Source organism: Octopus bimaculoides, chromosome 10 (assembly GCF_001194135.2).
Source record: "Octopus bimaculoides isolate UCB-OBI-ISO-001 chromosome 10, ASM119413v2, whole genome shotgun sequence".
Classification (NCBI taxonomy): domain Eukaryota; kingdom Metazoa; phylum Mollusca; class Cephalopoda; order Octopoda; family Octopodidae; genus Octopus; species Octopus bimaculoides.
The window spans coordinates 71701161-71715662 of record NC_068990.1 but is presented as its reverse complement, the minus strand read 5'-3'; the positions used below and the strand labels follow the sequence as shown (position 1 = coordinate 71715662).

Sequence of the window (14502 nt, the reverse complement as noted above, 5' to 3'; positions counted from 1 at the left end):
CCAGGGAATAATTTCCCCCTCGGATCTTTCCACGAAGCAATTCCTCCCCCACCTCGGAACTTTCCATAGCAGCCAAATCTCCCTACTGTATTAATGCCCCAATTCTGCGTATTATGTAGTTTGACTGAGAAAGTTCAAGGTGTGTGAGGAACTGATTGTGTTAATGGTCGAAGAAAGGGGAATTGCATTAGAAAAAGTTTTAATTGCTGTTCTCGGTAAGTATGGGCGATAGGAAAATAAAGAAGCATTAAGAAGTTGACGTTAAGAATTGCTTTAACAGAAAATGAAGCTGTACGAATTAATAGCAGACATATCTCATTTAAGAAAAGTGAAGATAAAAGCTAAGTGAAGAAGTATGGAATAAGTAAATGTTATACGCTTATAGAAAAACAATTTATATTACAGAATAGATACATACCTGTTGAAGACGAAAATGTATGTGAGATCTATTGTATTGGACGTGTGTGTATGTGTGCGTGTGCTTTTTGCAGCTAATTTGGCGGGAGTTTTGCAGTCAGTAGGAGGTGGTTTGTGTTTTATCTCTCGATCAATGGCCGGACAAGTGAAAATATTTTTTTAATATGTGTTTTGGGGAAAGGGGATCTTTTGAAGTTGGAGTCTAATGAAAAGAGACATGGACAGTTTTATGACTGAACTTTTGAAGTTTGCGTGAGACGGAAGAATCAATGTGCATGCATATGTCTGTGTGTGTGTGTTTGTTTGATGGGGTGTGCAAGACAGAGAGAGTAATGTTGATAGTGTGTGTGTATATGAGAGAGAAGGAAAGAAAGAAAGAGAGAGAGATAACTGAAATTTTCCATTCAGTTTTTGTAGTGAGTGATTGACAGGGAAAAACCGAGAGAGAGAGTGTGGTTATGTATGTTTGTATGTGTGAATGGCTTCAGTGACACACACTCACATACATGCACGCACGCAGGTTGTTTTAATCGATTTTTTTCGGTAACTATGGGGACTAAGAAAAGATACAAAGTGTTTTCCAATCTATGCACCCATCCCCACATGTGTGCCATTTTTCACGCGAATCCACCCAGCCGTTTGGCCGTGAACCTCAAGACAAGAAAGAATACAACGGTCGCCCATGTTCAATTTATATTATAGATAAGAAGAAAAAAGAAAGGAAGAAAGAATAAGTACAATATATATATTCTTTTCTACTCTAGCACGAGGCCTGAAATTTTGGGGGAGGGGGCCAGTCGATTAGTTTGATCCCAGTATGCAAATGGTACTTAATTTATTGACCCTGAAAGGATGAAAGGCAAAGTCGACCTCGGCAGAATTTGAACTCAGAATGTAATGACAGACAAAATATTACTAAGCATTTCACCCGGCATGTTAACGTTTCTGCCAGCTCACTGCCTTAACATACAGTATATATAGCCACAGTTGTGACTGTGGCTGAGAAGCTTGCTTCCCAATTATGTGATCATGGGGTCAGTCTCCTACTCTACGCTTGTGAGTGGATTTGTTAGACAGAAACTGAAAGAAGCCTATCGTATGTGTGTGTGTGTGTGTGTGTGTATATGCTTGTGTGTTTGTTTGTGTGTATGTGTCACACAAACACTGGTATTTGTGTATGTCTGTGTGTATGTGCCTGTGCATGTCTGTGTGCATGTGTTATTTCTTTACTACCCACAAGGGACTACACACAGAGGGGACAAACAAGGACAGACAAACGTTTTAGGTTGATTATATCAACCCCTGTGTGTAACTGGTACTTATTTAATCGACTCCGAAAGGATGAAAGGCAAAGTTGACCTCAGCAAAATTTGAACTCAGAACATAGCGGCAGATGAAATACCGCTAAGCATTTCGCCCAGTGTGCTAACGTTTCTGCCAGCTCGCCACCTTTGTGTGTACATGTGTATGCATTTATATTTATAGATTTGAATGTGCATGAGCCTTCTCACATAAGATAATTAAAGAATTAATCCAAGGTAAATGTAGTTCCTTGCAAAAATCCAGGGCTAACTGGAAAGGGGACAACAGTTTAGATTTCCTTATAACTTACCGCCCATGCTCTGTATATTTATTTTTTCAAAATCTCATAGAGTTGCCTGTAACTTTGTGTATTCTCATCCAAAATGGAAACATGTATCAAGGTTCCCATATGGTATGCTTGAAAATTGTAAAGAGATTTCCCTTTGCATAAAATCATTGGTAACCTTTTAATCCACAAATAAAGTGTGTATACACACACACACACACTTATTTAAATATATTGGTGAGAAAATTGTCAATAAAACAAAACTACATCACTTCCTGAGATTTGTTCTGCCCTTCTTGCACAGTTCCCTTGTTATCTTTCATTTTAACAGAAATGCAGTGAACCAGCAGTTGGCTTATTAAAAATCTGTAACTAATGGTACCATTGTTCACAAAATATATGATATCAGAAATGAAAAGGAAAGGCTGAGTAAAGGAATTATAGCTTTTATGTTATAAAATGATATTGATATTTTTGTTGTTGTTTAACCCGAAACAAGCCATTTAAGACAATTGAAGTGTCTCACTGGCTTTATATTATGGCATAGAATGTAAAAGCTGGTTTGTTTGTTTTTCTTTGTCCTGAAACCTTGTTACAGAATGGAAGAATTAATAGGCTTTCTTGCTTGGAATATAGCACAAGTGTATTCATAGACCTAGTCTTCAGTGACACAATATATGTGTGCATGTGTATAATATTCACCAACGGCAATTCCACAATGTTCACAACAGCAGTACACCAACCAATAATTTAGCAATTAGCAAGCAATTCCATTGAAGAGATGAAAATATTTTGACTGTGCCTAAAGAATAGACAAGTTCGTTATGAGCTATGAACCTGAGAGGATTAGCTCATGACGTCTCATTTAAAAGTCTTTAGTAATCCCAATTTGCCAAAGTAAAAGCAAAAATGGTAAAAATTGAGTTGAAATAAAAACAAGTAAATAAATATTTAAAAAAAGCATGTACACTCCCTTCATTATACATTGCACCAAGGATTTTCCTCTCTAATAATTTTTAAGGCCACTCAGAACATTTGTGGCAGTACTTCAGGTGATTTTGAGGCTGAAGTGCTAGGCCAGCTAGGTCTCCTTCCTGGATATCATCTGATACTTGAGGAAATGAGATGCCAACAGTGGCAAAATCTTACTTGTGGCCCAACTCGCTTGAACATTTCAAATGTCACAAGATTCAAAATATAATTGACCAATGAAAATTATGGTATTTCAGCATTTCATTCCATTCAGGTGTGGGCACAGTAACCCTCTACCTCAACTGCAGCATTAAAGACATGTGATGGACCAAAAGTAGTTGCTAATAGTAGTGTTCTATATGAGACATCTGCATCTAACCCAATGACAATGAATATGCTAGTGAGCCTCTTCCCATTGCTTTTGATCAATGTTTTCATATTTTTAAGATAAATTTTGGGAGTAATAAATATTTAATTTGTTGCTTGGTAAATTGCTGTTGGTGAGTCTTCCTACTAGTTACACATAACAGGTGTATTGGAGTAAAACTACGTCACCGAGTTAACTGACTGAAGATGTCTTTGATCAGCATTCTATCTGTGGCCTTTTTATTTTTAGTGTGCAACATGTTGTCATGATGTTGAAACTAAATCACATGGCCCTAATATAAAGACAGTAGGAAGTTTGTTGAAGGCATTTATGCAGCTATATTTAACAAAATTGAGGGACTGCATAAAAGACCCGTCTTATTTGATATTTAATAATAATTTCTGTTCCTCAATATCTAAAAAAAAAAAACTAATAATGCAGTGCCTAAGCACAGGTATGACTGTGTGGTTAAGAAGCTAGCTTTGCCACCATGTAGTCTCAGGTCCCTGGCATGGACGCAGTCCTTTGATTGATAAAAAGAAAAGATAAAAGACTGGCTTGTGCAATAGCTATTTCTTAAAAACAGTTGAAGATTCTCGAAACATATTTTTCTTGTAAAATGGTGATCAATGAATGGAATAAGTGACCATGTAAAATACAGCCTCTGTTAGAATTTGAAGCAAGTCCTGGTGACTGTGATTCCATGCTGAATCTCAGTTCAATGTGCTTCACTTATGTCCTTTTTATTCTAGTAACAGGCATGAATGTCATTACTTCCCCAATCTTTTATTTACCAAAGAAATCAATGTATGACATAAATGTGAAGCAGAAGATATTGAAATAAAGTGCAAATTTCTTTCACCAGCATTTGAGAGAAAACTCCTTACATCGTCAGAATTGTAACAATAATAGTAATTACAAACAATATGTAAAATTAAGATTGTAACAAATACTTACATAGGTAGATGTGTATATACAGGGGTTGGACAAAATAATGGAAACACCTTAAAGTTTCAAACAAATTTATTTAAACATGGAGTACAACTGCCTTTGGCAGTAATTACAGCTTGAATTCTACGAGGTATAGATTCGTACAAAGTTTGAATTGTTTCGAAAGGAATTTTTGTCCATTCTTCAGCTAAAACAGTCTCCAGTTCTTGTGATGATGGTGGAGGATATTAACTCCTTACTTGTTTTTCTAAAATGCACCATAAATGCTCAATATTATTGAGATCTGGGGACTGTGCTGGCCAGATATGATGTTCAACTTTACCAGAATGTTCCTCGTGCCATTCAGTAACAACTTTAGCTGTGTGAATTAGTGCATTATCATCCTAAAAGATTGCATTTCCCTCTGGAAACAGTTCTGCAACCGTAGGATGAATTTGATCAGATAAAATGCTTAAATAGTCTTGATTATTCATTTTGCTATGAAGAGAAACCACTGGGCTGGCAGATTTCCAAGATATAACCCTCCAGATCATCAGAGATCCTCCTCCATGTTGGAAGAAGGCAGTCTGAGTCAAATGCTTCTTTTAGCTGTCTCCACACGCATGCTCGGCTGGTGGTCAGAAATAAAGTAAAGGATGACTTGTCCAAGAAAATAACATTCTTCCACTACTCCAGGGACTAATTCTGTAGGTTTTTACTCCACTCTGATCACTTTGCAACGTGTTTTCTGATTGCAGCCCTCCCATGAAATCCAGCTTTGTGCAACTGCCAGTGAACAGTTATTGTGGAAACTGGGTTCTCGAGGTAGCCATTAAGCTCTGCAGTAATTTTGGGAGCTGTATTTTTGTGATCCTTTCTAACAATTTGCATCCGACGGTCCCTATCTGAAAGTTTTGGTTTTCTTCTGGTGTTTTGTTTTGATGAGGAGGTTTTTCCCTCTTTCTCAAAGACTGTCATTACTTTTGAGACAGTACTTCTTGATACACCAAACATTTCGGCTGTTTTCATTATGCTAGCACCTGCCATACGAGCACCAACAATTTGACCTCTTTGAAAGTCCGATAGATCTGTCATTTGAATGAATTTTAATTACCTTTTTCTGATGATATCTGAAAAGAAACAGCAATTTTAGTAAAACATATTAAGCAACACTAATAATAAATCAAAAAACAAAAATAAACAAGCTTTCGATGGTTTTATAGATATTTCAAAATTATGCTGCTATGATGCTAAGTGTCTCCATTATTTTGTCCATCCCCTGTATATATATATATATATATATATATATATATACACACACACACACACACACACACACACACACACACACACACACACACTGGTGCCACATAAAAAGTACTGGTGATATGATGCCACATAAAATGCACTGGTGGTGATGCTATGTAAAAGCACTGGTGATGGTGCCATCTAAAAAACGCCCAATACACTCTAAAATGGTTTGCATCAGGAAGGGCATCTAGCTGTAGAAACCATGCCATACAGACTATGTAACCTGGTGCAAACCCAGACCTTGTCAACGCCTGTCAAGCCATCCAACTTATGCCAGCACAGAAAATGGATGTTAAATGATGCTGATTATGATCTCACGCACACACACACCCACACACATATTCTTAATCTACTTGTTCTTTTTTCTTATTTCTTTTTGTCTTCTTCCGGTTATTCTTTTTACCTCCACTCACCCTCTTTTAGACTTGCTCAGTTTTTGTTTCTCTTTCTTTCTTCATCATATGATGTAGTCATTTTCATAGAATATTTTATTGTTTCATGTTTAGTATCTGTTGGTATTTGCAGTTCAAATCTCATTGAGTTTGCTAAAATATATACCAGTGCTATACTAAGGTTGATCTGACTTTCTATACTCTCCAACAAAATTCAACTTCATATCTAATCAAAAGAAATCAAACTAAAGTGAAAATCTTTATGTTTTACATTTATTTATTTTATTGTTTTCACTTTTACTGTCACATATTCTATTAATATTTCAGTTTATTTAATTTTCACATTTTCAATAACCAGTTGTCTGTTCAACGGTATCAAACAGGATCTTATTTCATGACATGTTGATATCAATTACAAAAAAAAAAGGTTATGCAAGTCGACTGCTTCAAAGGAAAGGTCATCAAGTGCTCAATAATAACTTGTGTTCGTTAATTACAATACAGCAGCCATGTTCATTCTGAGATGTGATGAAAACATGTTGTTAATCAATGTATTGAATGTGGCTACCTGGTTGTTTTAATTGAATTTTTAACAGTGCTAAAGTGTAAACATTGTGAATAGTCTTATACCAAAAAAGATAAGATTGCTACTTGTAAATTATTCACTTATTTCACTTCAAGCTGATCAAACTGGAAATAGTTAGTGCTTAAAGCTTAGATAATATTGCCTTCATTTAATAGACTTCTAGCTTATATCTTTCACATAAGTTGTTAGCTTAATAAATGATGGAGAGTCTAATGCAAAATTTGATGGTTCTGGTCTGAATGTTTTACAGTTATCTCTTTCCATGTTTGATTTCTGATTAAATCAAGTTGGAATCCACTCAAACATCCATATATAACATATCATAATTTTGATGTCGACTCTTCCATGCTACATTGACTTGATGAAACCTGTTATGGCAGGGTTTTTTTATGGCTGGAAACTCTTCCTGCAGACAACCCTCACCTGTTTCCATACAAGATAATATTTCCTCAAAACCGTTGAACAATGAACAGCTCAATGGTTGGAAATGTTTTCATGAAAGACTAGGAACAAGAAACACTATCTCTATGAATGGTGACATTGTTTACAATCAGAGTGCAACTTCCAAGAGAAGAGGAAGAGACACACACGCACGCACGCACACACCAGGTCATAAATATGTTCTCTTTTTGTATATATACCTATATCCTTTGGCTGCTAGATATAAGTATTGAGGCAGAATCACATATCCATGAATGTTGACTTGTCTCCAATAAACCAATCTTTTCCCTTAATGACATGTAAATTCTGGAGAAAATCGTTCTACTTAAGATTATCCCCCCTTCTCATATAAAGTTATTCTCAATTTACATTTGGTAAGTGTGACACATCCTCTAGAGGCAGAGATAATTTTAATAAGTCAAGAATTTATGTTGTACAGTGTTTGATATACCTGTATTTGTCTATGTTGTTCACATACATCCACCAGTCACTCTGAGTTATTTATTTTATCTCTCTCTCTCTCTCTCTCTCTATATATATATATATATATATGTATATGTTATTGGCCATGCTGTGACCCCTGTTTCTAATCGCTTGTTGTCACCTTCCTCTCACATTTCCAAACTTTACCCACACATCCTTCTCAATCTCCAGTCTCCATTCTACTTTCAACTCACCTTCATGTGCCTTGGCATTTTGTCACTACAATCTTATTTCCCTTCCCAATACCACTCTAATTATGCCTACCCACCATAATATGGTGATTGGCCTTGTATCTACAGCAAGACACCTGTTCTTCTATCATATTTTAACCTCTCACACCAGGCATAAAACCACCTCACTCACTACTACGCTCTCATTCAGTCAAGAGGGATTTTGACTTCTTTCAGTTTGGTCCTTATTCTAGTAATCTCTTTTGCCAGTGCTGCAAAATTAAGCACCCAGTACATTCTCTAAAGTTTCTGGCTTTAGGAAGAACTTCTAGTTGCAGAAACCATTTATTGTGGACATCATCTAATGTGTCCTTATCATTTTTTTGTTTTTTGAGTCGATGGTGAAACTATTTAAGGGATGTTTTGTTGTTATTTCAGGAACCTCAAGTGATCATGTAGAGGCTTCTTCATTTGCCCTTATTTTTTAGTCTATAAGAAACTGACTTAACTTATTACTCAAGATAATTTGCCTAATTATAGAATATCTCTCTCTTGTTACATAATGTCTTTCTCTATATTTTTAGGCCAAATGCAAGAACAATCAACGCCAAGCAAAGTAAGTAACATCATTTACTTTCACTTATTTTACGTAACCACCGTGAAGGTGCCTGGCCTGACCTGGCAGTTAGGGTGTTCAGTTCATGATCTTAATATCATGAGTTCAATTCTTGAACCTAGTAGCATGTTTGTGTCCTTGAGCAAGGTACATCATTTCATACTACTCCAGTCTGCTGAGCTGAAAATGACTATCATTTGAGCGCTGATGCAGCTCTCTCTCTCTCTTTCTCTCTCTCTCTTCTATTGGATCAAATGGTGAGACAGGCAGATGAGTATCTACATATGCTCAGGACTACACAGGCACCTAAAACAAATATAAAAAGCATGGTACATGTTACTAAGCTTTATTCAGCATGGGTGGTGTGTGATCCTAAAAAGCAAAGACAATTTTATTTGGACACATATTTATTATTAGCATTGTTGCATCACCAATCATGCAGAAATAACTTGTATTAAGTTTCTCCAGATTTTTTTTTTTTACTTTAGTTAATTAAAGGCCTAAACATCTAGGTTGTTATTCATGTTGTTATTGTAACCTTACCTTTCAACTAGAACATTTTTTTGTTTCATTTTTGTTTTAATATTTATATCAACAAAGGTGGTGAACTGGCAGAACCATTAGCACATAAGGCAAAATGCTTGGTGGCATTTCATCCGTCTTTATGTTCTGACTTCACATTCCACCAAGGTCAACATCACCTTTCATCCTTTTGGTGTCAATAAAATAAGTACCAGTTGATCACTAGGGACAATGTAATCAACTTATCTCCTATGTCATTTCTTGTAGCTCATTGATTTTTGGAGAAGGGAAAATGTAAATAAACATACAGACACACTCAAATATGTGTCGAGCTCTGAATACACACCACAGTTATTTTGCTCCATCAATGTATTTCAGAACTGTCTACTACCAATACACCAATACTACCAATATCATCCAGTTACACCTATGAGTGAAATGTAACTTAGAAACATGTTATGTCACCTGACGAGGTTTCTTCTGCACTGTGGGGTGTATTTTTTCAGTAGTGTGGCCTGCCTGATGACAAGCCATGTCTCATGCAACACACTTCTCAATAAAAGTTGCCCATGCCTGACCTACACCATCAATAAATGTGATGACAAAATTTTGAGTACATTCTTTTAAAGCTTTGATGATTGTTTTATTCTTCGGTATATCAAAAGGTAATGCTTAATATTGTGTGGTGTTATATAATGTATATAACATACAATAGTTTTTGTTGATATCTAAACCCAAGATGAAAGGTTATTTCTTCATCATTGCTCTGTGTCACTCTTTTTTAAAAACATGGAAAAATTTAGTCCTAGTTATACTATCCTCCTTTCTTTTTATGCTTGGTAGTTGGTGTTAGGAAGGGCATCCAGCTGTAAAAACCCTGCCAAAACAGTCTGGTGCAGGCTTCTGCCTCGCCAGCTCCTGTCAAACCCTCCCACCCATGCCAGCATGGAAGACAGACATTAAACAATGATGATGATGATGTAGCATAATGAAGTTAAAATTTTGTTGCCATTTCCAGCTGATTAAGCATCTACATAGAGCTTCTTCCATTGGCTTGACAGCTCACCTTCTATTCATTTAGCTAGTTTAAGGTTATCATCATCATTTAACGTCTATTTTCCATGCTGACATGGGTTGGATGCCTTGAGAGGAGTTGTATATACTTATTTCAGGAATTCTTGCTCCTTCTTCAGCACCACATCCAACCCATTAACCATCCAATAGTGTTACACCACTATATTTAGTGGCTGTTTAAGCAATGAGTTGGTGAATAGTTAATGGGTTGGATGTGGCACTGATGAAGGAGCAAGAACTCCTGAAATATGGCATATACACCCGTTACCCATTTTTCTGTCTTTGATTGCATTGTTTACATTAGATGTATTTGGATACAAAACGTTATAAGAAATCAGTACTGGCTGTAATTTCTATAGAAAATCTGTAGAGATGAGCTTAAAAAGTGATTTAATAGCACTGCTAACACAGTAGGGCACAGTATTTACTTATAAAGTCTTTAATATACCTATAGTATATTATAGTTGCATAATGAAATACAGTGTCCTCACAAATAATTAATCATTTAGCTAGCTGACAACTCATAATAACTCTGCAATTAAGAAGTTTGTTTAACAGCCATGAGGGAGAGTATATCATTTACTGCAGCTGTAAGTCAGTGTAAGCTCTCTTACTGAAATTGAGACTATGGAAACTGTGGAAGTTTGTTAACTGGATTGTACCTTTAACACAAAATATGAACCCGTGTCAAGTATACATGACTCATTGGTTCTGCCTGAAAATCCTCTTCACCCTTTTATTATGGAAAGCAGATTATATCCACTCAAAATTTCATCAACCTTAACTGTGGGAGGCAGTTTTATATACCAATCTATCTTTTGTTAAGGAATGTCATGTTTGAAACTGTTTTTGTTGTTTTTGAGTTATGTCAAGTTCACTGAGGCAATTTGACCTGCAGAAAATACCAGTTCCGTTTTTGGTAGATATTTAACCACATTACTGGAATAACCATGGAATTTAATGGTACTGCAAAAGGATTAAAGATATACCTACCTGTGGAATATTCAGCTATTTATGCATTCATTTAGTGAACAGGTAGATTAGTTGATCATCGCTGAAATTGATGAAGATCCATTTACTTACAAATTACAATATATTAGGAACTTCTCTGTTTTCTATATTTATATCAGTTCTCAATACATTGAACAAGAATGTTTAGATTTAGCTTTGAATTGATCAACTACAAACACTGCTAGTGCTGCTGCTTAGAAAGTCTCGTTAATTTTCCTGTAAGCAATTTCATTAATATATAATGTCTCATTATCAATAACTCCCTTTCCTTGCTCTCTTCCCACCACCACCACCCTTCCCCCACTATTCATGTATAACTGTTTATTACCCAAGGAATGGCTTATAAAATGCGTAATCAGTTCGTTTTGAGACAATTCGCTTACGAGATAATGTTTTTCCCTCTGTCGTTGTCACATCTTTGTACACTTTACACCATTGTACCAGCTTCCTGTTCTTATATATGATCTATGTATGTGTGTGTGCTTGCATGCACATGTCTGTAGATATATACATGTGTGTATTTATGTTTGTGCTAAGATAGATAGATAGATAGACAGATAGACAGACAGACAGACATATGTATACACATGTAGATGCACTCATCTGAAATAATCCCTCTCCTTTTATTGGGTCCAAGAATGGTGAGGTGAGGGCCAAGAATGTGCCTGTGTCTGCTTGCAACTACTTATTTGAGTCATTGGACTGTTGCCATGCTGGAGTCACCATTTTGATGTGTTTAGTCAAACAAGTCATCCCCATTATTTATTTTAAAGTCAGGCACTTATTCTTTTGGACTCTTTTTGCTGAACCATCATGCTATGGGTTACTAACAAATCAACACCAGATGTCAAGAGATTAAAGACAAACATATACTCATAAACAATATATAATATATACATGATGGGCTTGTAAACAGTTTCCATTTCCTAAATCACTCATGAGACATTGGTTGGCCTGGGGTTATAGTGACAGATATTTACCAAATGCCTCACAGTGGGCCTGAACCCAAAACCATGCGGTTACCAAGTGAACTACTTAACCACACAGCTATTCCTGCACCCACCATAAACTGAGCTGTCTTTGACAGCACAAGTGCTTATATGCTTATAGATGGCATGTATTAAATGCTGTACATAATGGCATGTATTAAATGCTGTACATAATGGCATGTATTAAATGCTGTGCATCATTGATTTCAAATTTATTGTCTTAGTTGGAGACAGGGAAACAAAATCCTGACTGTAATTGTTTATCATTCTTGAAGAGCTGGGGAGATCATTTCAAGTAATTAATAAAAAAATTTTCAAGTTCATTTTTATTCTAAGGGAAAACACAATGAAATGCAAGGCAGTGAACAAGAGGAAAAATAGGCATCATACACGAGAGAGGAGTGTGTACAGAATTATAGTAGAATACTTTCTTTCACTAATGTTGTCAAAGGCATTGTAATGCCATTACAAGAAATTGTTGAAGGAGCAGAATGCATGAGAGAGAGGGGAAGGGAAGCAGTCATTCAAGTTGACAAATATACATTTGAAAGGTATTTAAGGATATGAAGGAAGGCAGCTGGTCATTATGAACAGCCAGCAAAATGCTTGAAGTATTTGCCAAAGAAGGTCATGTGCAAATGTCACTTTCTCAGTCAGTTAAAGAATATCAGAAGGTTTCATACCCTATAAGAAGAATTGCAGTGTCATCATCAATTTGTCAAAAGGAAAAGAGATGCTCTATAGCAGGGGCTCTCAATCATTTTTTTTATTTGTGAACCCCTTTGGTTATCATTTAATTCTGGTGGACCCCATAACCATTCAATGTTTCAAAACTAGTTTTATAGAAACTTCTTTCAAAATTCCTATTTTGTTTTTCACTAGAACTATGTAAAATTCTAAAGAACGAAACCCAGCTGTTTCTTGCAATACATATCAATACATACATCTAAAGCAAAATTTCTTCAGGGGCCCTTAAAATACTGTTGTGGATCCCAAATTTACTATTTTGTTGAGTGGATCACTAAAAGTCTTATATGAAACCTCAGGAGTGATATGGACCCCTGTCAAGAACCACTACTCTGGAGGGTGAGTCAGTTACAAAGATATCAATTTGACGGTTCAGGTTACTAAAGTTACAACTGATTAAGAAAAGAATTAACCTGGATGAGATGAAATTTGGGTTTGTTTGAGGATAAAGTACTAGAGTTTCCTGCTTCCTAGTGAGTCAACTACTGAAGAAATACTAGCTAGAAGTTTGCCACATGGCTTTTGTTAACCTTAAAGTTTTTAACAGGATTCTATACTCTGTAGTTTGAGCACTTAAAAAACTAGCTTGTGAATGGCATGCAAGTCATGTACAGTGGTGTTGTTAGCAAAGTGATAGTTTACAATTAGTCCAGCTTGGGTTTTACTGCACAGATTGATGTATACCAAAGCTCAGTTCTCAGCTTTTCTGAGGCAGTGGAGTTATAGCTTTTTAGGCCATGACTGAGAACTTTAAGACCTGTTGTCTGTGAAAACTCTTATATGCCAACAGCATAATTCCCATTGCAGAATTAGCTGAAGATTTTGAGATGAAATTCCAAATACCAGTGCAAAACCTTAAATCTAACAAAGACTTGAATCTTAGCTGAAAATTCTGGCATTGGGACCTTTTCTGCAGGAAATCTTTGAAGGATTGGTGTTTTGAGCTGACTTCTCTGTTCTGCCGTGTGTGTTTTTAAATGAAACAGATGTAAACCATGGAATAAATGTGGTACTAACAACTCCACTTTTTTTATATGCGTTTGTATGTATATATATATATATATATATATATATATATATATATATATATATATATATATACACACACACACACATATATATTTATTTTATACATATGTGTATGTATGTATTGTTCACATATGAATCTAATATAAAATATGGAAAACACGCATGTGTGCATGTGTATATTATGTATATTTGCGTGTGTACATTATGTATATTGTGAGTGAGAGAGGGTAGGGAGGGAGGGAAAGGTTTATTTAGATATAGAAATCTCTTCTTTCATCTTCTCAACTTCCTTCATCAAGATTTATTCAAATCTCTAAATCTTTATTTTGTTGTTTTCTACGCTCACTCATTGTTTGAGATGAGAAATTCTCTAGAAATATTCTCCATATCTTCCTTTATATTCTTTACATCTTTTAGCACAATTATTCAACCATTGTCACTAGAAAGTTTTCTTTGAATCTCTTTGTTCATTATGCATTTGTATGTGTCTGCATGTGCATGTATGTGTCTGCATATGTATGTATGTGTCTGCATGTCTGTGTAGGTGTGTGCCTGTATGTGTATGTATACAGTACATTTTTACATATGCTTATATATGTATTTGTGTATATATGCACATATCTGTTTATGTATGTTCATGTACATATGCGTCTATATATGTATATGTGTGAATATATACATATATGTGCATATGTATATATATATATATGTGTGTGTATATATGTAGGTGCACATATATATGTGTATGTATATGTATGTGCATATATATGTCTGTGTCTGTGTGCACATATATGTGTGTGTATGTATGTGCATATAGGTGTGTGTATATATGTATGTACATATGTGTGTGTATGTGT

General features: G+C 35.6%; 1 protein-coding gene across 1 annotated transcript in view; it reads left to right on the top strand.

Moving 5' to 3' along the window:
• LOC106871865 (gamma-1-syntrophin) overlaps positions 1–14502 on the top strand; it is a 114559-nt gene that overhangs the window by 62651 nt on the left and 37406 nt on the right. Inside the window, exon 10 of the mRNA XM_014918600.1 lies at positions 8242–8273. Within this exon, the coding sequence (XP_014774086.1) occupies positions 8242–8273 (32 nt within the window). The remainder of the gene's footprint in view (positions 1–8241; positions 8274–14502) is intronic.